The 24,979-nt window shown below is 37.1% G+C and overlaps 1 protein-coding gene across 2 annotated transcripts in view; it reads left to right on the top strand.

Annotated features, from left to right (window-relative positions):
- Tpd52 (tumor protein D52) overlaps window positions 1-24,979 on the top strand; it is a 188,373-nt gene that overhangs the window by 94,295 nt on the left and 69,099 nt on the right. For both annotated transcript variants that reach the window (XM_069990972.1, XM_069990970.1), the window contains one exon: window positions 15,441-15,622. In XM_069990972.1, coding sequence (XP_069847073.1) covers window positions 15,441-15,622 — 182 coding nt within the window. The remainder of the gene's footprint in view (window positions 1-15,440; window positions 15,623-24,979) is intronic.

Genomic DNA, 24,979 nt, shown 5'->3' with positions numbered 1-24,979 from the left:
TTTGAACTATGCTCCTCCAGATCCTAAGTTCCTGAGTAGCTAAGATTACAGGCTTGCGCCACTGGCACCCGGCTTGTTTTAAATTTTCTTGATAATAGCAATTCTGACTGGAGTAATTTTGATGAGAATTTCAGTATCATTTTGATCCTTATTCCCTGATGGTCAAAGATACTCAACATTTTTTTTCAAGTATTTATAAGCAATTTGTATTTCTTCACTTGAAAAGTATCTGTTCAGTTCACTTGTTCATTGGATGACTTGTTGGGGCTTGAACTCTAGGCCTGGGTACTATCCCTGTCCTTGCTCAAGGCAAGCACTCTACCAATTGAGCCACAGCGCCACTTCCAGCTTTTATTTACTTATTTACTTATTTTGAGTAGTTTATTGGAGGTAATTGTGTCACAGAGTTTCCTGCCGGATTGGCTTCAAACCTTGATCCTCAGCTAGGATTACAGGCATGAGCCACTGGTGCCCAGATTAACTTGTTTTTTGATGTTTAAAATTTTTACTTCTTTATGTATTTTAGATTTTAAATCTCCTGTCATATTTTCTCTCATTTTATAGGCTGTCTCTTCAATCTGATGATTTTCTTTTTTTTTTTTTTGGGTCCGGTCATGGGGCCTGAACTCTGGGCCTGGGCGCTGTCCCTCAGTTCTTCAGCTCAAAGCTAGCGCTCTACCACTTGAGCCATAGTGCCACTTCCGGCTTTTTTATTTTTGCTTATGTGGTGCTGAGGAATTGAACCCAGGGCCTCAGGCATGCAAGGCAAGCACTCTACCACTGAGCCACCTTCCCAGCCCTGATGATTTTCTTTTTATGTACAGAAGCTTTTGCATTTGACACTGTCCTAAATGTCAGTTCTTAGTCTTATTTTCTATGCTTTGAGTCCTGTTGATAAAAGTCCTTGATTCTACCTATATCTTGAAATGTTTTCTCTATTTTCCTCTAGTAGTTTGATCCTTAAGTAGTTTTGTCTTTGATCTATTTTGAATTGATTTTTGTAAATGGTGAGAGATAGGGATCTATATTTTAGTCTTCTGCATGTGGACATCCAGTTTTTCCATTTGTTAAAGGCACTGTCTGTTCCTCAATGTATGTTTTGGGCATTTTGTCAAAAATCAGATGGCTATAGCTGTTTGTTTCTATGTCTTCTGTTCAATTGCTCTACATGTTTGTTTTCAACCAATGCTATGCTATTTTTTTCACTGTGGCTCTGTAATGTAATTTGAATGGATATTATAATACTTCCAGAATTTACTTAAGATTGCTTTGGCTATTTGAGGGTCTTTATCCTTCCAAATAAATTTTAGGATTCCTTTGTCAAGTTGTGTGTAGAATGTCATTGGAATATTGGTAGGGATTGTATTTAATCTTTCAATTGCTCTTGGTAATATGGCTATTCTACCAATATTCTACCCACCATGAACGTGGGAAGTGTTTCTACCATCTAGCATTTTCTTCAGTTTCTCTCTTCAGATTATTTTTCTGATTTCTTCCTTAGCTTGTTCTTTATTGGAATGTAGATAATCTACTTTTCTGAAAATGTTTATCACATCTAAGAGTGTTTTGGTGAAGTCTTTAGGGCATTTTATATACATTTTCAGATTATAAATAATTTTTATTTTTTCCATTTACTATTTGCATCCCCTCTAACTTTTCTCTTGCCTTATTGTTTTGGCTAGGAATTATGTACTATATTGAATAAGAGTACGGATACTTTTGTCCTGTTCCTGATTTTGCAGCAAATGGTCTCATTTTCTTCTATTCAGTTTAATGTTGGCTATAAATTTGTCATATATAGTTTTATTATATTGAGACACATTCCTTCTATTTCTAGTTTCTTCCGTGCTTTTATCATGAAGGGTGTTGAGTGTTTTCAAAGACTTTCAACATTTATTGAGATGCTTATGTGGATTTTGTCGTTTACACTATGTGATATATTACATGTAATTATTTGTGTAGAACCATCCTTGTATCCTTGGAATGAAACTAATTTGATCATGGTGTATGATCTGCTACATGTATGTTGTTTAATTTGATTTGCAAGTATTTTATTGAGATTTTTGTCAATATGTTCAAGGAAATTATAGTTTTCTTTATGTTGTGTTCTTATCTGTTTTGGTATCAGGATGATAGTGACTTTGTATCATGAGTTTGGAAATGCTCTTTTCCTTTGTTTTATGGACTAATTTTGTCTGAGGAAGGTTGTTGGTGTTTCTTGTTCTAAACTTTTCTTTGTTGGGAGACTTTTTAGTACTGTTTCAATATTTTGTTATTGATCTGTTTTGTTTTATTATATCTTCCTGGATGAATTTTTGTAGATCATATGTGTCTAAGAACTTAAACATTTCTTCTAAATTTTCCAACTTACTGGAATATAAATTTTCAAAAATTTCCTGCATGATCCTCTTGAGCTTAGAACTGTAATTTTTCTTTGGTCGCTTGTAGCATTGGGAATTGTAACATATAACCCATCTCATAACCACAAGGTGGCAATAGTTGAGCAAAGAATTGGTGTTTCTGCTTTATAGCTACTACTACTACTTCTCAGCAGTAGGGGGTAGCATATCACTTCAGCAATGGGTCTTCAGAGCATTTGGAGCCACACGGTACAGCATCCTTTTACTTCAGCTTAATTATTTAGAATACGGATGTTATAAGACAGCTTTGTAGTTTTACCCTATTTCAAAAATATATTAGATGGATTTAATATTTTGTAATGTTTACTTTTTGCAAATATTTCTTAATGTTTTTAAATACTTGAATTCTTCAGGAGGCAGAATATTGAACGTTGATAGCTAGTCTTTTCTGAATACTGAAAAAAATTAAAATGTACCTTGATTAAAAGAATTATTTTAATATAAAGGAAACATTTTTTGGGGGGAATCCAGTCGTGGGGCCTGAACTCTGGGCCAGGGTGCTGTCCCTCAGCTCTTTGGCTCCAGGCTAGTGCTCTACCACTTGAGCCACAGTGCCACTTCTGGCTTTTTTCTTTTTGCTTATATGGTGCTGAGGAATCCAACCCAGAGCTTCATGCATGCAAGGCAAGCGCTCTACCACTGAGCCACCTTCCCAGCCCCAAAGGAAACATTTTTTATTTTTATGAATATTTTTGTATACTAATTCATATATTAGCAAAATACGTAGCTTTAGTTAACTCTGTCTTCATTCCATTGTGTGTGTGTGTGTGTGTGTGTGTGTGTGTGTGTGTGTTCTGAGGCTTGAATTAAGGCCCTGGGAGTACTGTCCTTGAACTTCTTTTGCTCCAGGTTAGCACTCTACCACTTGAGCCATAGCTCAGCTTTTTGGTAATTTATTGGAGGTGAGAGTCTCATAGACTTTCCTGCCCCAGTTGGCTTTGAACTGCAAACCTCAGATCTCAGCCTCCTGAGAAGCTAGATGTATAGATGTGAGCTACTAGTGCCTGGCTGAAACTAACATTTTTAAAGCAAGTTTAGAGAAAATACAGACAGCAAAAGATAAATTGAAGTAGAGAGAATTCTCAAGAGAAATTATATCAACATAAATAATATCTTTTTTTTTTTTTTGTCAGTCGTGGGGCCTGAACTCTGGGCCTGAGTGCTGTCCCGCAGCTCTTCAGCTCAAGGCTAGCACTTTACCACTTGAGCCATAGCACCACTTCGGCTTTTTCTGCTTATGTGGTGCTGAGGAACCCAACCCAGGGCCTTATGCATGCAAGGCAAGCACTCTTATCACTGAGCCACCTTCCCAGCCCCAAATAATATCTTATATGCAGTATTATACATTTTTCTAGAAGGGAAAAGGGCTATGTTCTGTTTATATTTTGTTTTGGGGGTTGTCACTGGATCTGACCATTTAAGGCACTTTTTTTTGCCGGTCATGGGTCTTGAACTCAGGGCCTGGGCTCTATCCCTGAGCCTCTCTGTGCTCAAGGCTAGCACTCTACTACTTGAGCGACATCGACCTTTTCAGCTTTTTCTGAGTAGTTTAGTAGAGGTGGGCTGGCTTTGAACCACGATCTTCAGATCATTTAAGATACTTTTATGGTTTGCTTTTATTATAAGGACCTCATGTTTAACAAGTATTCTACCAATTAAGTCACACCCTCAAGCAGGTCCATATTTTATAAATTGCTGTTGAGATATAGTTTTACTAACTTTTGCCCTGGGCAGGCCTCAAACTGTGATCTTCTTGATCTTCCTGTGTTTGACTTCTAAGTAGCTGAGATTATGGTATGGGCCCACCTGTGCCTGGCTTATAGATTTTTAAACATTTTCAGTTGTTTGCTCAGAAGCCTTGCTACCTTCTTTTTAAATGTTCAGGGTTTTTTTTTCCCCCTACCAAAAGTTACTTGATATTTTTTGATTGCATTAGTTTTGTATCATGATTACAGTCCTTAAGGTTGGTTTCCTTCCTTCGTTCCTTCCTTCCTTCGTTCCTTCCTTCCTTCCTTCCTTCCTTCCTCCCCTGTCCCCCTTTCTTTCTCTCTTTTTCTTTCTTTCTTTCTTTTCTTTCCTTCCTTCCTTCCTTCCTTCCTTCCTTTCTTTCTTTCTTCTTTCCTTCTTTCTTTCTTTCTTTCTTTCTTTCTTTCTTTCTTTCTTTCTTCTTTCTTTCTTTCTTTCTTTCTTTCTTTCTTTCTTTCTTTCTTTCTTTCTTTCTTTCTTTCTTTCTTTCTTTCTTTCTTTCTTTCTTTCTTTCTTTCTTTCTTTCTTTCTTTCTTTCTTTCTTTCTTTCTTTCTGTTTTCTGCCAGTCCTGGGGCTTGAGCTCAAGGCCTGGGTGCTGGTCCCTGAGCTTCTTTTGCTCAAGGCTAGTACTCTACCACTTGAGCCACAGTGCCAGTTCCAGCTTTTTCTGTTTAGTGGTACTGAGGATTCGAACCCAGGGCTTTATGCATGCCAGGCAAGCACTCTTATCACTGAACCACATCCCCAGCTCTCCCTCTTTCCTTTCCTTTCCTTTCCTCTCCTTTTTCTTCTTTTCTTTTCCTTTCTTTGCTTTCCTTCCTTTCCTTTTCCTTCCTTCCTTCCTTTCCTTTTCCTTCCTTCCTTCCTTCCTTCCTTCCTTCCTTCCTTCCTTCCTTCCTTTCTTCCTTCCTTCCTCTCTCTCTCCCTCTCATTTCTATTTATCTATCTATTGTCATTAGGTAACAGAAGAAATAAAAGAAACTAATCATATTTGAGCAGAGCTTGATTTGGGGGGATATAGGGATTAAATTAAACAGTCTTGACTCAGACTGGGGTTTGACTTCCTTTTTAAGTTTTGTGGGCTCCACTATTGGCAGCTGTTAGGCAGTGAGTCAGTCCTGTCAGTTGAGGAGTTGGCAATTCAGCAAGATGCCTGGTCTCTGATCAGCTACCCAAGATGATATGGTTGGGTTCTCATGACAGAAATAAGGGAATTCTGGGAGTTGGGTGGTACTAGGGCAGAGAATATCCCAAAGACATGAAAACATATGTTCTCATAAAGTGTGCTATACTTATGCTAATAGCAGCATTTTTGTAATAATAAAATCTGACTATCCTGCCCATCCCACAAAGTTACCATGTAAGTGATCTCTCCAGAAAAAAAAAAAAAATAATGTGGTCATTTAGGTGTACTGCCCAGAGTTTTGTCTCTAGTAGACTGTGAGTAGACTGTTGCATCTGCCAAGTCAAAAGGTAGAGTAGCTTACCTGAGATCATTGGCCTGTTACAGAGGCTTATCTTCTTCTGGGAACCACTCAAAACTGATAGCTTTGGGGTTGCTTAGTAAAAGGATTGGAGAAATAGGTCCAAGTAATGCATTTTTGTGTCCAAATTTCAAAAATAACTTCTAGGCATAGTGCTTCTTTCCTGTTTGTAAGAGTCTCATTACATGTTCCAGGCCCTCAGTCTTAGAAATTTTATTAAGGTGAGATTTATCTATCCCTTCTGATATATATGTCTTGCTATGTATCTAGAGTAGCTGAGACTTCTTGCTCAGGTTCTGCCAGCAAATGTAATGGACTAGCAGGATGTCCAGTGTGATGGATTGCCATAAAAATCCTACAAAGTATGTACTACTAAAGAACTAGAGGATTTGAAGTCCATGGTGTTTACTTGCAGGTTTAGTAAAAGAAAACATTTGCCAAATCAGTAATTGTGCACCAGATACTGAGGGATATTTGATTTGTTTCTGCTTTATCTAGAACAGCAGCTACAACTGGATTTGCCACATGATTAAGCTTTTGATAATAAATTTTCATTCTTTAAGATTTGTTATTTTCTATACTTTGACTAAAGTCGGTGGTAGGCATCTTTGTGCCCTTGCATTTCCCAAGTGCTTGATGGTAACAGGGGTCTGTCTCTATACTACTTCCCAGAACATAGCATTACCTTAGTTTACTTGTTTGTAGGTAGTGAAAGTTCTAGTGTCTTCACTCTTCCTTCCCTACCTTAGTAGCCCTCATTTCTCAAATGAAGGAAACTGCTAGAGTGAGGATTCTGCCAGTGGCTGCATATCTACTACAGTTATGCATTCTGTATATGGATTCTGGAATTATAAGCTTGCAGTGGGTAGGAAGGACTTGAGCCAAAACACCATTGAGTACGTGACCTCCATAACTCTGTACTGACTGGTGGTGAATTGGAGCTCCAAGAATTAGTGTCACTTCAGATACTCTCTATCAAGAATGATTACTTCCTCTTCTAGGCAAATTACCAGTGCTGCTTTTGGAAACCTATGAGGATGATTAATAGTATAGATTTTAACAGGACTTGTGTTTGTGTGTGTATGTGTGTGAGAGAGAGACAGACAGACAAAGAGACAGACAGACAGAGAGACAAGAGAGAGAAACAGATTAGGGGTTGAACTCAGCATTGCATGCTTGCTAGTCAGGCACTGTACTATTTATGAGCCACACTTCCTTTTCTTCTTTTCCTTTGTTTTTCTGATAGTATGGATATGCTCCATCCACACCCTTGCTGGCCCTAGATGGTGATCTCCCTATTTCTGTCTCCCTCACAGCTGGGATAACAAGTATATATCAGCTTCTTGGGTGAGATGTGGTCTCACTAATTTTTTTTATGGGCTGGTCTGGAACCAGTAGTAGTTGGGATTATAGACCTGAGCTATTGCACCCAACCTAAGGCCTTAGGAGAACATTTAAGAGAATGAAAGTTTGGAAATTGGTTAGTTTGGGAATTGATTGATAGTCCACAATATTCATTTATAGTGACTCAAGTCACTCAAACTAGTTCCCCCATCTACTTTATTTCTAGAAAGACTATAAATAACCAACCAAAGAGCTCAAGGTCAGACTGTTGTGATTACTCTCTAGATATTACTGACCTGATTCCTGTGCCTCAGGCTCTCATATCTACATTGGATTTGGGGAGCTATATGTGGCAACAGTTCGTACTAGTTCCTGGCTTTCTGAGAATAACCATCACACAGTATTTTAAATGCTCTTGTTCTGCCCAAAAACATCTTTTGGCCTTGGTGAAGGGATAATCTTAAAGGCACCCCACAAGTAGGTGAACAGGTCATAAATAATAAAACCACTCAAACATTCCAGTCCCTCAAAGCTCTTTAATATACTCCTCTATTATACTAAGGAAGTTCTGGTGTTTCAATTTCATTTGGCATGGTCTTTATCTTTGGGTCCAGTTTCACTGAACCAAGCTAGCAAGCTACTGAAAGCCACTCCCAGTCACTTTAAGAAGCACACTGTATCTAAACTCTCAGTTTAGCAAGCTCTTGTTAACAAATTTGATCTCAGGCTTCACTGTTTTCCTCTCCTATGCTCCAGTACTCTTAGGAACAGTGTCCATATGTATTCCTAGATTCTAAGGTTATAAATTCACAACATCATGCAATTCTTCTTGTATGCATTGCATCTCTCTATAAGCCACAGTTTGTATCTTACCCTTGGGGGGGTCTGCTGAGATTTGAGTTCGTTTGAAGATCTAGAACAATGCTCTCCTTAATAGAACTTTTTGTGATAATTGAAATATCCTATAATATGCTACCCACATCTAGCTATTGAGCATCTAAATATGGATAGAACAATTGAAGAAATGGGCTTTTAATTTAATTTTTTAGAATTAAGAGTTAATCGTATAATAAGTCTGGTAGATACCATAGTGTAGGTCTAGAAGCAGTAAGGAGTGGCAGAGATGGAGGAAGGAGGATGAATGGTCTTTGTTATCATCTATCTCAGTGGGGACCACTGCAGGTCCTTTAGGAAAGGTGAGATTAGTTTTTTCACACTGGGAAGCAAGGATCTTCTTTATTGCTGAACTCTGGGCAGAAGTTAGAGGTTCCAGGTTCTTTAGCTTCATTAGCATCTGTTTATATAACCCATTCTAGTTTCCATAATCCACTGCCTTTCTACACAGTGTCTTAATTAATACTAGAAACTTAGAAAATTAGGAATTTGATTTTCATTGTCATTCAGCTATCTATAAGGTTAGACATTGGGCTTGTTTTTTAGAACTCTATTATGTGACTAAAGGAAGTAAAGGTTTCTTTTAGGAGTGTTGTAGAACTTTTAGATTCCTTTACATTGACTGATATCTGGGGCTATTTTGAGGGGGGGGGGCGGGGCAGAGAGAGTACTGGGCCATAAACTCAGGGCCTATCTCTTAGCTGTGCCTTAACTTTTTTTTTCTTTTTTTGGGGGGGTCCGGTCGTGGGGCCTGAACTCTGGGCTGGACACTGTCCCTCAGCTCTTCAGCTCAAGGCTAGCGCTCTACCACTTGAGCTACAGCGCCACTTCCAGCTTTTTTCTTTTTGCTTATGAACCCAGGGCATCATGCATGCAAGGTAAGCGCTCTACCACTGAGCCACCTTCCCAGCCCCTGCCTTAACTTTTTCACTCAAGGCTGGCATTGTACCACTTGAGCCACAGATTCACTTCTAGCTTTTAGGTGGATAATTGGAGTTAAAGAGTCTCAAGGGCTTTTCTGCTCAGGCTAGCTTCAAACTGTGATCCTCAGCAATCAGCCTCCTGAGTAGCTAGGATTACAGACATGAGTCACCAGCACTTGGCTAGCTGGGACTTTTTAATAATAAATGACCAATTGATATAGAGAAGAAAATACTTGATTGCTATACTGTCATTGGCTTCCGTAGGCACTTGGTTGTACATGTCTCCAGGAATTTAAAAACTGCTTTGTTACGGTGGATCCTGGGTTACTGGAAATGGGATCAATTAATACCTTTAAATTATATCACTTCAGAAAACAACCTCAAGTAATCCAGAATTAGTTCTGACCACCTATCTTAACTTTCTTTTCTTCTCAAACTGTTTCTTTTTGTGTTCACAGCCTTGCTACAGGGCTGTCTATTTGTAAGCAGTTTCTGTGCTGGACATCTTTTTCAGACATTATTTATTTGTATTGTCCCTGTATTTTTATTGTATAGGTTTAGAATAAAGAATAGCATATTTATATCAGATCTCTGAATGCACTTTTTACAATAGACTTTTTTTTATATAACACATCTCAATAAATTTTGTTGTTACTATTGTTTTGGCTCGGATCTTCTGTGTAGATAGGCTACCCTCAGAAAGAATTTTTGACTGATACATTTTTTAAGCCTTGGAATATCAGTAGTGTTCAAGTGGATGATATCAGAGATAGAACAGAAGTTGATTTCTAAAATGTTCTTTGTAGAATATTTAATAAATATACTAATTGTATTTTGTTTTGAACAAAGATTGTATAATTATGCAGCTTTTTTTTTCTGTAGTGAACAAGAGAGACATCTTCTCTTTCATCTTTTTTTAATGCTGTTCCTGGGGCTTGAACTCATGGCCTGGGCACTGTCCCTTTGTACTCAAGGCTGGTGCTGTACCACTAGGGCCACAGCACCACTTCTAGCTTTTTCTGAGTAGTTTCCAGGAGAGAAGAGTCTCAAGGACTTTCCTGTCCTAGATGGCTTCGAACTGTGATCCTCAAATCTCAGCCTCCTGAGTAGTTAGAATTATAGGCCAGAGCCACCAGTGCCCAGCTTTCATCTTAAAATATAGCAAGTATAAAAATTTAATAATTAACTTTAAATGTCAGTAAAGAAACTGTAGTACCAATTGGCTTACATAAGATCTTAGAGAAAATCATTGGATCTACTAATTTATCCTCCAAGTATAATTTTATTTATTAAGTTATAATTTATTTAAGTTGTAATTTAATATATTTATAATTTCATAATTCTCCAAATATAGTTTATTATCCAGGTATTTATTATTGATCTAGTAATTTATTCTCTGAGAATTTTGCAATATTCCTTTGTGATTGTTGTTCTTTATTGGAACAATTGGAGTCTTGTACTTGCTAAGCACTCTACCACTTACTTGAGTGATGCTTCCAGCTCTTTTTGCATCTAGGTTATTTTTTCCCCAGAGGCTTTTTTCCTTCTTCTTTTTTTTTTTCTTCAGAGTTAAGGACTGAACTCAGGGCCTTGCACTTGCCAGGCATGTGCTCTTTCACTGAGCTAAATCTCTAACCCCTTCCTTAGGATTTTATGAATTCTTCAAGGGTGGGCCTCAGACAACAATCTTCTTACTTATCATTTCTTGTGTAGCTTAGATTCAGAGTGAATCACCACACCATCCCCGCTTCGCCCAGCTTATTTGTTGAAATGGAATCTCACTAACTTTTTGTTAGGGCTGGTCTTGGATTGTGATGCTCGCAAACTCCATTCCAAAGTAGCTAAGATTAGAGCCCACTGGCCCTTGCACCCAGACTTATTTTTGTTTTAACTCAAATAACCACTGATTTCAATCTCTATATTAAGTGTTCTCATATGAACAATAATTTTAATAGGCGTATTTGCTTAATGTGTATGTCAAATTTAAAAGTAATATATATTCTTTTTATTATAGTTTCTCAGTCATGAGATATAAAGAAGAAAATAATTTTATATGGAAATTACTACAGTCAATATTTAGTGCATTTGTTTAGTGATTTATGTCTTTACAATATCACTAAATATATATGTAAACATACAGAAAAATAGTGTTTTCTTAAGCTACTAAATTGCCAGTGTTCCCTGAAATTTTATTTAGGTTTGTATAATAAATCTAATATTAGATTTACAATATTAGATTTACTCCCTTACCTGTACTGCACTGGTCTTCCCTCTTATCCTGAAAGTTTCCCTCAGTTCTATAGCCAGCTGGGCATCAGGTTCTTATTGTACTGTGTGGTGAACATCACTATATCCTTTCTTAAGTTTTCCCATGGGCACAGCTTGAGTGTAGACCTTTATAATCTCGTCCTAGCTGATTGGAGGAACATTTAAATAGTTGACCCTTTTCCTATTTTTTCTTTATTTCCCTCTGGTTCACATCTTGTATACTGTTACCAAGGCTTTCTTTTCCAAAGAACAAATACTTTCACCCTCTTGATAAGAAACCAATACTTTGACTGTCCATTGCTTATAAGAGTTTTAACCAACTTAGCCTAGAACACAAGACCCTTCAGAACCTGTGTGAGTAGCAATTACTTTCAGCAGATTTTGGATTCTAGGCTCTGTTGTTATGTTGGTTAACTCCCTGTTCCCCTCTGATTAATGTATTTTACTGATACATTATGAGCACAACTATATGCTTGATGAATGAATGACTGAAAGTTGTACTGTTCTCTGTATCTTTAATCTTCTTACCTTCACCATTCCTGTCCATCTTTTGCTCCTTAAATGTTGGAAATAGTATATTACAAAAACAGGAATTCTGAGCTCTACAACCAACTCTTAAGAGAAAGTCAACTCCAGATTACTTGCTTGCCTATAGCACCTCTGTCTATGAGCTTTATGGTCCTACTTTCCAAAGTCAGGAATAGGCACTGAGCTCTGGATGCAGACCCAGCAGGTGACAGTGTGCCTGTAATCTTTGCAGACTGCATCAGCATGCGAAGTGCTTACAAGCTTTGGTTGAGACACTTCATAAACAAGGATCCCTGTTGACAACACGTGCTGTAGGAGTTTCTGCACTTATTATTTTAAGAAGTCACGGAATAAGTAAATAAGTTCAGCTTGACTTACACTCTGTGAATTCAGAGGTGGTTCTAGAGTATGATTTTTTTGTTTGTTTGTTTGTTTGTCAATTGTGGGGCTTGAACTCTGGGCCTGAGCCCTGTCCCTCAGCTCTTCAGCTCAAGGCTAGTGCTCTACCACTTGAGCTACAGCACCACTTCCAGTTTTCTGGTGGCTTATTGGAGATAAGAGTTTCACGGACTTTCCTGCCCGGGCTGGCTTTGAACCGCTATCCTCAGATCTCAGCCTCCTGAGTAGCTAGGATTACAGGCGTGAGCCACCGGCACCCAGCTAGAGTATGATTTTTGAGAGAGGACTTTGATTGTTTGATATAGTCCAAAAATCATTCTTACATTAATGAAGATAAAATTTAAGAGCAAATTTAGAATCTACCCAGGGGTCAGGTCTGATGTTTGTGATAGTCATTTTACTTACTGAAAATGCACTTCTATTGCATGTGAAGTGAGTGAAAGCAGTGTTTCTTGCCACTTGATTGAAAGTTGCTTTAAAATTTATTTTATTTGAAGGTACTAGGGGGTGTGAGCTTAGGGCTCCCACTTGCAAAGCAGGCTCATCTGAGCCATGCTTCCAGCACCTTTTAGCACTGGTTATTTGAGTTTAGTATCTTGACTTTTGCACTGGTATACATTTGGATTGTGATGTGTAATTTGACTTCCTGTTGTAGCTGAAATATTAAGTGCATACCACCATGATCATCTTCCTTTGAGATGGAGTCTTGTGAAGTTTTTGCCTTGAGATAAGATCTTGTTCTTATCCTCCTGTATTGCTGGGATGGCACATATATCATCTTAACCATTTCTTGATTGAGTAGAAATCTCATGGATATTCAAGCCAGCCTTAAACCGTGATCCTTCAGATGTCAGCTTCCCAAGTAGCTAAGTATGAACTGCCAATGTTTAGCTAATTAGTTTTACAAAGTTTATGATATCCAACATTGCACAGTAGATTTACTAAAATTCTCAAGAGAATCCTTTTTAAATAGTCAAAACTACTTAATTACCTAAAACAAAAGGGGAAGTACCTCTATCACACTAATCCTAACCCAATTATCCCTTCACTGTTCTAAAGGATACTATGGTATTTTAGGAATAAGTGTAGTTTTGGTGAATTATCTTCAAGAATGTTAACTACTAGATCTTCCTGTCATCTGAGGTTATTTTAATGGAACTTTGAGCTTCAAGTGAAGCTGTTCACAAAAAGAAACAGGAGAAGAAACCTGGTAGTTGTCAACTACGGAAGTGGAATATTATGAAAGTGAGGAAAGCTGGGCAAGGTTGTCCCTGCTGCAAGCAAGACAAGGCCTTCATGTTGATGCTTTCCTTTTCTCTTGAGTGCTGCTCTTCAGTGCTTTTGTGGCAGTTACTGTAAGATGGTCCCAGTAGCTCCCAGCTGAGGGGCACAGTAGATACTCTGTCCTTCCTGGATTAGTTTTATTTAGTATTGCTCTCTACGCTACTTCTGAGGTCAGTTATAGTTGTGACTGGGTTGACCTTGTAGAATGCGTTTTTTTTTTCTTGGTCCTTGCGAGAAAAAACTATTTTAAAAATATTTATTCAAGGAGCTATAAAACTATACTTGGTGGAGTTATAAACTAGTGCTATAGCTCATGGCCTATATTCCTGCCTATCCTTTCAGCTCTAGTTAGCATCTACATCAACTGACTTGTCTTTGGCTTAAATGGACCCTTCTGTGCTAAGTTCCTTCTCTGGCTTAAATGGACCCTTCTGTGCTAAGTTCCTTCTCAGTGTTTCAACCACTGTAATCAGTTCCAGCATACCCTCACTCCAGCACTTGAAGGACTTGCCATCAACTAGATGTCCTGAATTGCTTTTTCCTAAAGCAGAAGTCATAAACTTGTCTGGTATGGATCCAATTTTAGTTTAAAAACTGGAAATGTATATCTATAAATGTATGTAAATATGCATAATATTTAAAATATAATACAAATTTATTATATGTGATAGTATATATTTATATATAAACATAAATAAGGATAACTATGAATTACACAAATATTATATTTATGTAATTTTATTTATGTGTGTGTATACTCTCACACACACACACACACACACACACACACACACACACACACACACACACACACACACACACACACACACACACACACACACACACACTTTTACATCTGGGAGGATTGCAACCAGTGGCAGCTACTTGACTTAAGTTACAGCTCGAGCTAAGTAGTAACTGCACCTGTTAGACTGAAAACACATTCTTATGTGTATCAAGCTCCCATATGCCTGGCTTTTGTAATCTTCGGAGTAATACATGCTATGAAATTAAGTCATAAATATAGTTGTTTAGTTTAAAAAGTAAATACATTATTGAATTTGTAACCATCTACATTAAGTAATAACTGGAAAATTCACTCTAAACACAGAGTGAAGATAGTGAGATTAAATTGTTAATATTCTTGTAGTTAGCTCTCTAAGTAAAAACTTAGTACTTCCTATAGTTTGTGCCAAATTGTGCACATACAGCACAATATACACATTATAGATGAGTAGAAGGACAAATGCATACTTGTGTTTTAAAAAATCATATTTAGAAAAAATACAAGAAAGGAGTAATCAAATGATATTATATGTCTAGCTATACCTAATGCATATTCAGCTGCAAAAAGACTTAGAAATCAAGCAGCTCAAAATGGTTAAAGAAGCTATTTTTTCCTTTGGAATTTTATGTTAGGAAACATTTTTGTGTGTGTGGTAATAGGATTTGAAATCAGAGCCTCATACTTGCTAGGTGGAAGTCTACTACTGAACTATATTTCCAGGCTTTTTTTTTTTTTTTTTTTTTGTCAGTCACATGGGCTTCAACTCTGGGCTTGGGTACTGTCCCTGCACTCTTCAGCTCAAGGCCAGCATTCTACTGCTTGAGCTACAGCGTCACTTCTGGTTTTCTAGTGGTTTATTAGAGATAAGAGTCTCACGGACTTTGCTGCCCAGGCTGTCTTTGAACTGTGATCCTCAGATCTCAGCCTCCTGAGTAGCTAGGATTACAGGTGTGAGCCATTGGCACCCAGCACCAGGCCTTTTTTGTCCTGGTTATATTTGAGATAGAGTCTCACTTTCTGCCTGGTGATACCTAAGCTGAGATACTCTTATTTCATTGCTTCCCACTGTAGCTGGAATGACAGGTATATGTCACATCTCTGTTGAGATAGTTCTCATAGATTTTTCTGCTTGATTGAATTAGAACTGCAATCCTCCCAATCAAATAACTAGGATTACAGGTATGAACTGCTTATTTGGGCTCATAACTGATCCACATGTTTACATTCTTTTAGTATTGATAGAAAATATAAATGCACAGAGAACTGATTTAAAATTTTTTCATCTTTATTGTACTTTACTAAACTTACCACATTATGTCTTTTTGTTGAATTTTATGTATATAAATATCTCTTCATATTTAGGAGTCTTCTAAAAATGGGGAATCCTTTGCATCCATGTTGAGACGTTCTCCGCTCACACAGATGGGACCTGTCAAGGATAAAGTAGTCATTGGACGAATCTTTCATATTGTGGAGGATGATCTTTACATAGATTTTGGTGGAAAGTTCCATTGTGTGTGTAAAAGACCAGAAGTGGATGGAGAGTAAGTAGAATCATTTTTAAATGTTTTAAGAGTAGTTATAAAAGTTCACACATCTCGTGAAATGAACCCCAAGGTAGGGACACAAGTGGTTTTTTTTCTTTTTTGCTATTGTTTCTAAAGTATTATAATGTACCATGTGGTTTTTTTTTTTGTTTGTTTCTTTGTATGTTCCTTCCCCACAGCATAACCCCTGTTTTTACTGTATTTGATGTCGGTGCTCTGCATCTTGTATATACACTTCTCTAGCTTGAGGAGGGGAAGGGAAGGGAAAAAACAAAATGCTTAGATAGGGATACAGGTTGACCCATTGTAACAATGAGATGTACAAGATACTGTGTTGAAAAAACAATAAGATACTATGTTGAAAAAACAATTTAGGCGGGGAGGAGGGACGAGGTAGTATGCAGGGAGGAGGGACGCGGTAGTATAGTTGTGGAGATGGGAGGGAAGGGAGGGTAGGGGAAAAACAAAGGAGGAGGTAACAATGCTTGATAGGAAATGTATTCATTACCTTGCTCATGTAACTATTACCCCTCTGTACAGTATTTTTATAATAAAAACGTATTTAAAACAAAAGTTGACACATCTCAAAAGTATTTTTGAATATAGTGGTTTTTAAAGACAGACAGTATATTTATGTCTTATGGTAATGCTATTAGTAAAAAAAAAGTGAATTGTTGAAAGATACTTGCTATTCATGTTAGGCCACATTCGTGTCTTTTCAAAGAATGTGAAAAGGTTCTAGGGAAGATATGAGTATTTATCCTGATTACCAATCTACACTATTAAATTAAAATAGATTTTGTAGTAATAAGTGCTGCTTCAGCCCATTTGCCTCTAAGCCTTTTTTCCCTTTCTCTATCCACAGGTCTTTGTGCTCATCAGGGAAACCTACTTTTGCTTCTTCCTCTTACACCACTGAATTCTGATGCTTTATCATTTTCTTTATTGCTTTACATATCTTTTTCAGGATTATTTTTCCTATTACATATATATAATCCATTTTATTTATAGTCTTTACAGGTAAAGATATTTATGAATATAAATATTAATTGGAGAAAGTATCAAGGTGAGAGATCTAGGAGTTGCATATTAAGACTAAAGGAAATGCTGAACTAAAAATCTGAGATGAGATGAGAAAACAATAGTAAGCAAGGTTGCTTTTCCCATAAATTTTTAATGTGCATTTTTTTAGCTTTAGGTATTTTTTCGTATCATGAGGCATCTTCCAGTCCTTAGTATATCAATTTAGTTGACAGTATTTTTCCTTCTTAATAATATGTGGAGTAATGATGAATCTAGTAGTCAATGATGTCTTTGGATAAATTGAAGTGATTAAAAAGTGATGATGTTTACTATTATAGAAATGAATAAGGACAGAATCTACTCTAGACCTAATAAAACAATTGGGAGACTAGGTTGCCTTTTCCAGGTTTCCAAAGGTGCAGATGATGACTGGGCTTATCCAAGTAAGGGACACAAACATGACTATGAGAGCCCGAAAAGGGCAAGACAAAATTAGCAGATTATACATTTCCTTAGATCAATGATAACATGAGTGGATATTTAACAAGCAGATTTGTCATATTTTTGGAGAAGGCCACAAATTTTCAAGTTTCTGTGGTACAAAACACACTCATCACAGCCAGTATCAAGTTAACAACATGATGTCATTGAATACAGAGCTGTGAAGCTATATGTATAGCTCTCACAGGCTAGCATAAGTTGACTTGGGCACACCTCTATCTACATCAGATAATAGAAGCCAGCTAGTGTCTTAGTAAGGCATGGCTTGAGTTGCTTCATCAAATAGCATATAAGATCAGTCAAAAGTAGTAAGATTTAAAGATATTTCTACATAAAAGTTATATATATATATATTTGTACAGTTATTGGGAGGATTAGTTATTATATGTCAAAATTTAAACCATGACAGCATATGATAAACAAAAGTAACTATGGTTACTTTTGTTTCATTGCTATTGAAATATTCGTGACTTAATAATGACATTCCTGGGGCTAGGAAGGTGGCTCAGTGGTAGAGTGCTTGCCTTGCATGCATGAGGCCCTGAGTTCAATTCCTCAGCACCACATAAGCAGAAAAAGCTGGAAGTAGCGCTGTGGCTCAAGTGGTAAAGTGCTAGCCTTGAGCTGAATAGCTCAGGGACAGCACTCAGGCCCAGAGTTCAGGCCCCATGACAGACCAAAATAAATAAATAAATAAATAAAATAATTACATTCCTAATGACAAGTATTTTTGAAAGATACCGATATGAATATATGTGGTCTTACAGTTATCCATCAAGAGAGACAGCATAAGCTGTTAGCAGAAGCTATAACAGATCATCTATCAGTAATTTTGAAATGAAGTACTGTTTTATTTTACACAAAGAATTCATCTAGTCTCCAGTCATGGGCTTGAACTCTGGGCCTGGGTGCTCTCCCTTCGCTCTTCAGCACAAGGAGAACACTCTACCACTAGATCCACAGCACCACTTCCAGTTTTCTAGTAGTTAACTGGCAATAAGAGTCTCACTGACTTTCCTGCCCAGGCTGTCTTTGAACCATGATCCTCATATCTCAGCCTACTGAGTAGCTAGGATTACAGGCATGAGCCACCGGCGCTTGGCTTGGTCTCCAGTTATATCTACAAACTTTTCATCTTGTTATAGTAGCTATTTTAGACTTACAAGAGAATGGGGTATTAATTTTATAAAAGTTGCATAATTTTATAGAAGTTGTATTTTGTAGAGAACTCTTCTAAGCTATTTCTTGGGAAATACTATTATGTATGTAGGAGTGTCAAATGTATCTCTTTGTTCTGTATTTACCTGTAGTACTTATTGCTCAGTGCCTGCTTTCATGGAACCTAGCTGGTATCCGATTGCCATCATTACTTCCAAGCACTCAGAAAATCAATATATTCATTAATGAGGATCATGAAGAAAGAGGAAAAAGGAACCATGGTGATGCAGAAGTTGGTTTGTTAATTTTTCCCTCTCTCTCCTTCCCTCCCTCCCTCCCTCCCTCCCTCCCTCCCTCCCTCCCTCCCTCCCTCCTTCCCTCCCTCCCTTCTTCCTTCCTTCCTTCCTTCCTTCCTTCCTTCCTTCCTTCCTTCCTTCCTTCCTTCCTTCCTTCCTTCCTACCTTTCTTCTCCTCTTTTCCTTCTTCTCACCTTGTCTTTTCCCATCTCATGCTTAACAGACCTCTTCCGTTTGCCAGGCACTACTGGTAGTATTGGTAAACAAAGTAGCTCTCCATCCTCATGAAGTGACTATTCTAACAGGAGGAAGAGGAATAGGTACTAAACAAATACACAGATCAATTGAAAAATATTGGTAATTACACAAACAGAAAGGAGTAATATAGCAACATCATTAGCAAATGTGTAGAAAAGTCCATTGACCTCTACTTCTCTTGTGGTAGTCTGAAATGCCGTCATATTGTCTTTAAAATGAATGAATATTGATAGATTAGATAAACAGCTTATCAAGCTAGAAACAAGTTTGCATTCTGCCTGCTCCACAATGCCATCTTTTGACTGCATATTCTAGTAGCCTAAATCTCAATTATGGCAGATTTTCCTGTTACATTTTAAGCCACTATAAATTGATGTTAAAATATGGGTATTTACATAATTGATCATTCATCAGCCCGATCTCTTTTTGAAAAATTCTTTTAGAGAATTATTTTTTCTTCTCATTCAAAGTTTTATGTGGTTGAATATATCCTACTTAGGTACAACGTAAGGATTAATAGATTGAAAAATAACTAAAATATATCTGGGAGCCAGTAGCATATGCCTATAAGTCTAGCTACTTGGGAGGCTTAGTTAGATCTAAGGATCACAGTTCAAAGGAAGCCCAGGCACAAATGTCCTTGAGATTCTTCAGTTAGACACCAAACAGCTGGAAGTTGAGCTTTAGCTCAGGAGGTAGAGCATCAGTCTAGCGAAAAAGCTAAGAGACAGTGCTCAGGCCTATGTGCCAGCACCCAGCACACATACATGCACCTTACACACACATAGACATACACACACACACACACACACACACACACACACACACACACACACACACACACACACACCACTAAAACTAAAAATTTGATGACATTTAATTTAGCCAAATATTTTTATTTTCTTAATATTTTAATAAGTTTGATGGCATTTCAGATTTTATAGCAACTTGATAAAGAATAGAAATTATTTGCTTAATTGAATACTCTAGTTAGCTCAATACAGGTTTAAATGAGCTCTATAGAAGTTTTTTTTTTTTTTTTTTGTAGTACTGGGGTTTGAACACAGGGCTTTTCATTTGCTCGGCTTGCTTAGTTGGCAGTCTACCATTTGAGCCATGCCTCTAGCCTAGATTTTTGTTTTTTATTTTGGACATAGAGCCTCACAGACTTTCTGCCCAGGCTGGCTCCAAACTGAGACCTCTGGATCTCAGCCTCCTGAATAGCTGGGATTACAAGTGTGAACCACCACCATTGCTTGGCAGTTTTTTGTTTTAATAATCACTGTTAGTTACAATATAATGGAGTATTTTTCAACTTTTGCATCAAAAAGGTAGAGAATTTTTCAGGAAAACTCCAGAGATTGTGCAGAGTAAGGATAGAGAGGTTTTTAGACCCTACCATTAGAGCAGACTGTTTATTCATTTGTTTCCCATCTCCTTCCCACTGACTTTATTCCCAAATAGTCTGTTTTTTCTTCTTCCCATTTATTTGTTTTATATTTATATACTATATATGATATCTGTTTTATGTATTACACATTTTTTTTAAAGTGTGTGTGTTTAGGGGGAGTGATGAGTATTTCTACTGCAAAAAAAAGTTTTGAAAAACACCTTTAAAAGAAGCTTATTCTAGACAATCATTATGTAAATAGTAACATTCAGATTCTAAGTTGTACTACTTATACATGCACAATAGTATTGTGATCTACATTGAGTTGCAAAACAGAAATGTTAGTAGACTGAGAGATTTGGGGGAATGGGTAAGACTTAATGAATGACTTGAACTCTAAAATACAGGGTTTGAGGGGTTTGTTGTTGTTGAGGAAAGTGAATCTCTGAGCATAAATAATGTGGTACAACAAGACATTAGTAATTAACAAAGCAGGAATTCAAACTTTGGGCTGTGTGTTAACATAAAATCCATGAATGCTATTTACCCTACCATGTTGTTTTCTAAGTTATACAATATATAGTTACTCAGGAGTCACAAGAATCTCCTAAAATAATCTCATACCAGGGACCCTCAAGGCAGTGTGGTAATAAGATAGGGAACTCTTTGTAGATACGATAAAGAATGGTGGGTAATCAATTGTAATATCCCTCCTTATGATGTACATGGTTATTACGATCTGAAGGTTTATATTCCCCCTCCTCCCCTGCCTGGGATTCAAATGTTGAAACATAATCATCACCAGTGTGATGCTTTTAGGTGAAGCTACTAGGAGGTGATTAGGTCATGAGAGCTTCACCTACATGAATAAGATTAGTGCCCTTTTTAAAGAGGGCTTGGGAGACTGCCTTGATCCTTTTACCATCTACTTTGTTATGTCTAAAGTCATTTAACTTTGTTTTTTTTTTATAATTTAGAGTCATAATAAATACAAATACAAATCATACAAATACTATGTCAATAGCCATGTAACCCCAGTTTCTATAGTTTTTTCTTCCATGCACCTTTTCTGCTGTTATTATTCTTATTTCTGCGCATGTGTGTGCATGCATGCATGCGCCAATCCTGGGGCTTTAACTTGGTGCTTGGGCACTGTCCCTGAGCTTTTATTCTCAATGCTAGCACTCTGCCACTTTGAGCCACAGATCCATTTCTGGCTTTTGGTAGTTAATTGGAGGTAAGAATCTCTTGGACTTTGCTGTCCAGGCTGGCTTTGAACCACAATCCTCAGTTCTTAAACTCTTGAGTAGCTAGAATTATAGGCATATGCCACTGGCACCTCGTCCATACCTCGTCCATTTCTGCTTTTTAATGCTTTCTCAGATCTCTTAATGTTTTTCTAGTGTGCTGATAACCAAGAAATGGGTCATTGTTTGTTATAATATACTTAAAATAAGAGCACATGTGTAAGTAGCCTCCTGTTTAATAAATACATGTAGTGCATGTTTTGACTGCTCCTCAACTTCTGTTTAACTCTTACTGTATTGTAAATATTTGATGTCACCAGATAACTAACTTCCTGATAAGTAAAGTGTAACTGGTGTGGATTGGCCTGTGTTCAGTGCCTGTTCACTTATGCCCTTGATAGGAATTGTCACATCACAACAGTGTTTGTTGAACAAATCAAGGTACTGAGTGTCTTGAACATGAGCATTTGTTATGGTTGAAACTTTTAACACCTCCAGTAGGAACAGTAGGGAAAGTAAGATGGGGTTATTGAACCCCAAATCCTGTTTATGTGGGTGTCAGTTCTTACAGTGAATTTAAGTAAATTACTAAATTCCTTAAAACTTTGGTTAAGCCCAGAGCTTTATGATAGTGATTAGTTTGGTTATTTTGGAACATGCAAGTAAAATATTTTATCAGTCTCGAGGTAAAGTTTTATTTATTTATAATTAAACCACTAATTTTATTAATTTTATTTTTATTTATTTTTTGGCCAGTCCTGGAGCTTGAACTCAGGGCCTGGGCTCTGTTCTTGAGTCTGTCTGTGCTCAAGGCTAGCTCCCTACCACTTGAGCCACAGCACCACTTCTGGCTTTTTCTGTGTATGTGGTACTTAGGAATCGAACCCAGGACTTCATGCATGCTAGGCAAGCACTCTACTGTTAAGCCACATTTCCTATTAATTTTATTTTTAAATGTACTGGTCATGGTGCAATTTTTTATTGAGCCAGCAAACTTTAAATGTATCCCAATTCTTCTTACTTCTGTGTTATTAATGCTAAGATAGTCCTTGCTTTCTGAGAGTTGATCTAGTCCAAGGCCTATAGAATAAAATAATGCATACACCGGCACACAATCTCTTTCTCCTGTGTTCTACAGGTATGGAGAAGAGGAGACTGATAGTTTAGTGCTTGCTTCCTATTTTTCTCTGGAAGCTTTCCCAGAAATACTAACAGTTAACTACGTTATAAAGGATGAGTAGGAACTACAAAGCGCTATGAGAAAGCAGTGCTTTGCAAATGAGAGATAGCCTGGATCATCTGGAAACCTACATGGCCTAGTTAGCCTAAGTTTAGCTCAGGGAGCAAGACCCTGTCCTATAAATAACCAATGAAAAATATGGCTGGAGACATGGCTGAATCATCAGCCTAGCAAGCATGTTGCCCTCAGTTCAAACCCAAGAACTGCCAAAACAACCCACAAAAAAGGAAGGAAGGAAGGAAGGAACGAACTGTATTATGAGGTGGCAAATAGCCATTAAAATATTGGAACAGGTAATGTGATCAAATCTGCCTTTTGGTTAGATAATTCTGTTAGAGGTATCAAGTATACTAGAATTGATGAGAATGTGAAATAAGCCTAATGGTAGAAAAAAGAAAAACTTTGCCCAGAAATTTGGGTGACATGAGACCTGTCTTGTTGACTTAGTAGTTGCAGACGAAGATGTTTTTAAAATAACATTTTAAATGGTAGTTACTGGGTAGATAGAGTTGGATTGAATTAGGGAAGTGGAACAGGATATTTGTTTATCAGTAGTGAGATTTGAACTTAGCGCCTCAAACTTGTCAGTGAGGCTTTTGAACATAGTTCTACTCTTCTAGTGCCAAGCAGGGGCATATTTTTCAATTTTGCCTGTTTGTCCAGCTTCAGATCAGTTTGTCTCATTCTCATTATTGACCATAGTACTTCTGATTAGTTATTAATCAGGGACTTTTTATTTCTCTTTTTACTGAAATATAAAACCCATGTGGTTAATTTATGCTTATTGCTTTTGTTAAAGAACCACATTTTCCAAATCTTTCCATTTCATTATATTTTAATTTCTAAAGAGTTGTAAGGTTTTCTGCAAAATCTTTTAAGTCCAGTTTTATAAGTAAAGTCTATTTATTAGTGTGTAAATGAGGATTATCTTTTAAAGCATTATCTCTGTACTGGCATCTGTATCACAACACACACGATTGACAGCTCTGAAAATCATAGAGTTTCAAAACAAGCATGATTGACAGTTCTAAAGTAACTAGCGCGTGCATTGAATGTTATTTGTACTTTTGTTTGACACTAAGGTGGAATAAACAAGCTAATTTCCCAGTCTTTGTTTCTATTTCAGGTTGTATGATACATAGGGTCAAATAGATGGTGGAATGTATATTGAATGTTTCAAAAACTGAAGTGTTAAAGACATTGGTAGAAGAAAGAGAACATAAGAATTCAAATTAAATGCCTCTCTTTATTCTAAAGGACATGGAACACCATGTTAAAATATCCCTATTTGTTACTTTTATTTTTTCACATTTTTTAACTTTTTATTATGTGTAAATAGTTGTACAAAAGAGTTGCCATTGGGCTGGGAAGGTGGCTCAGTGGTAGAGTGCTTGCCTTGCATGCATGATGCCCTGGGTTCAATTCCTCAGCACCACATAAGCAAAAAGAAAAAAGCCAGAAGTGGTGCTGTGGCTCAAGTGGTAGAGCGCTAGCCCTGAGCTGAAGAGCTGAGGGACAGTGCCCAAGCCCAGAGTTCAAGCCCCACGACTGGACCCTCCCCAAAAAAAGAGTTACCATTAAACAAAGCAGTTTATGGATACAGTATATCTTGATCAGTGTCAACCCTTTCAATATTCTCATCCATCTCTCCCCTATCTATCCCTACATTTTAATAAATAAATAATTTAAACCCACCTTATTAGTTTTTTTAAAATAGACATCTGATTCCTTAGTCTAAAAGAGCAAGCATATTTTGTATTTTAATTCTGTTATATTTTAATTCTTATATTTAATTCTTATATTTTAATTCTTATATTTAATTCTTATATTTTAATTCTTAATAAGAAACCTTGAGTATTTCAAATATGAATTGCCTGTGCAAATACCAAGTTATAAAATAAAATTTTAGAAATAGTCTGGATTTATATAAATATAATTGAGACTAAACAACAGTAAGGTTGTTTTGTGGGTTTTTTTTTTTTGGTCTGCTGTGGGGGCTGAACTCTGTCGCTCAGTTCTTCAACTCAAGGGTAGTGGTCTATCACTTGAGCCACAGTGCCACTTCCAGCTTTTTCTGCTCATGTGGTGCTGAGGAATCGAACCCAGGGCCTCATGAGTGCAAGGCAAGCACTCTACCACTGAGCCCCAACAATAAAGTGTTTTAACCTCTTCTTATTTGGATGTATTTCATAGGAAAGTTCTTATATTATACTGTTGGATTCTGTTTTGTTGTACTATTGG

The sequence above is a fragment of the Dipodomys merriami genome, unplaced genomic scaffold (genome assembly GCF_024711535.1).
Source record: "Dipodomys merriami isolate MVZ:Mamm:240054 unplaced genomic scaffold, mDipMer1.0.p SCAF_4, whole genome shotgun sequence".
NCBI lineage: Eukaryota > Metazoa > Chordata > Mammalia > Rodentia > Heteromyidae > Dipodomys > Dipodomys merriami.
This window is presented reverse-complemented; position numbering and strand designations above follow the sequence as displayed.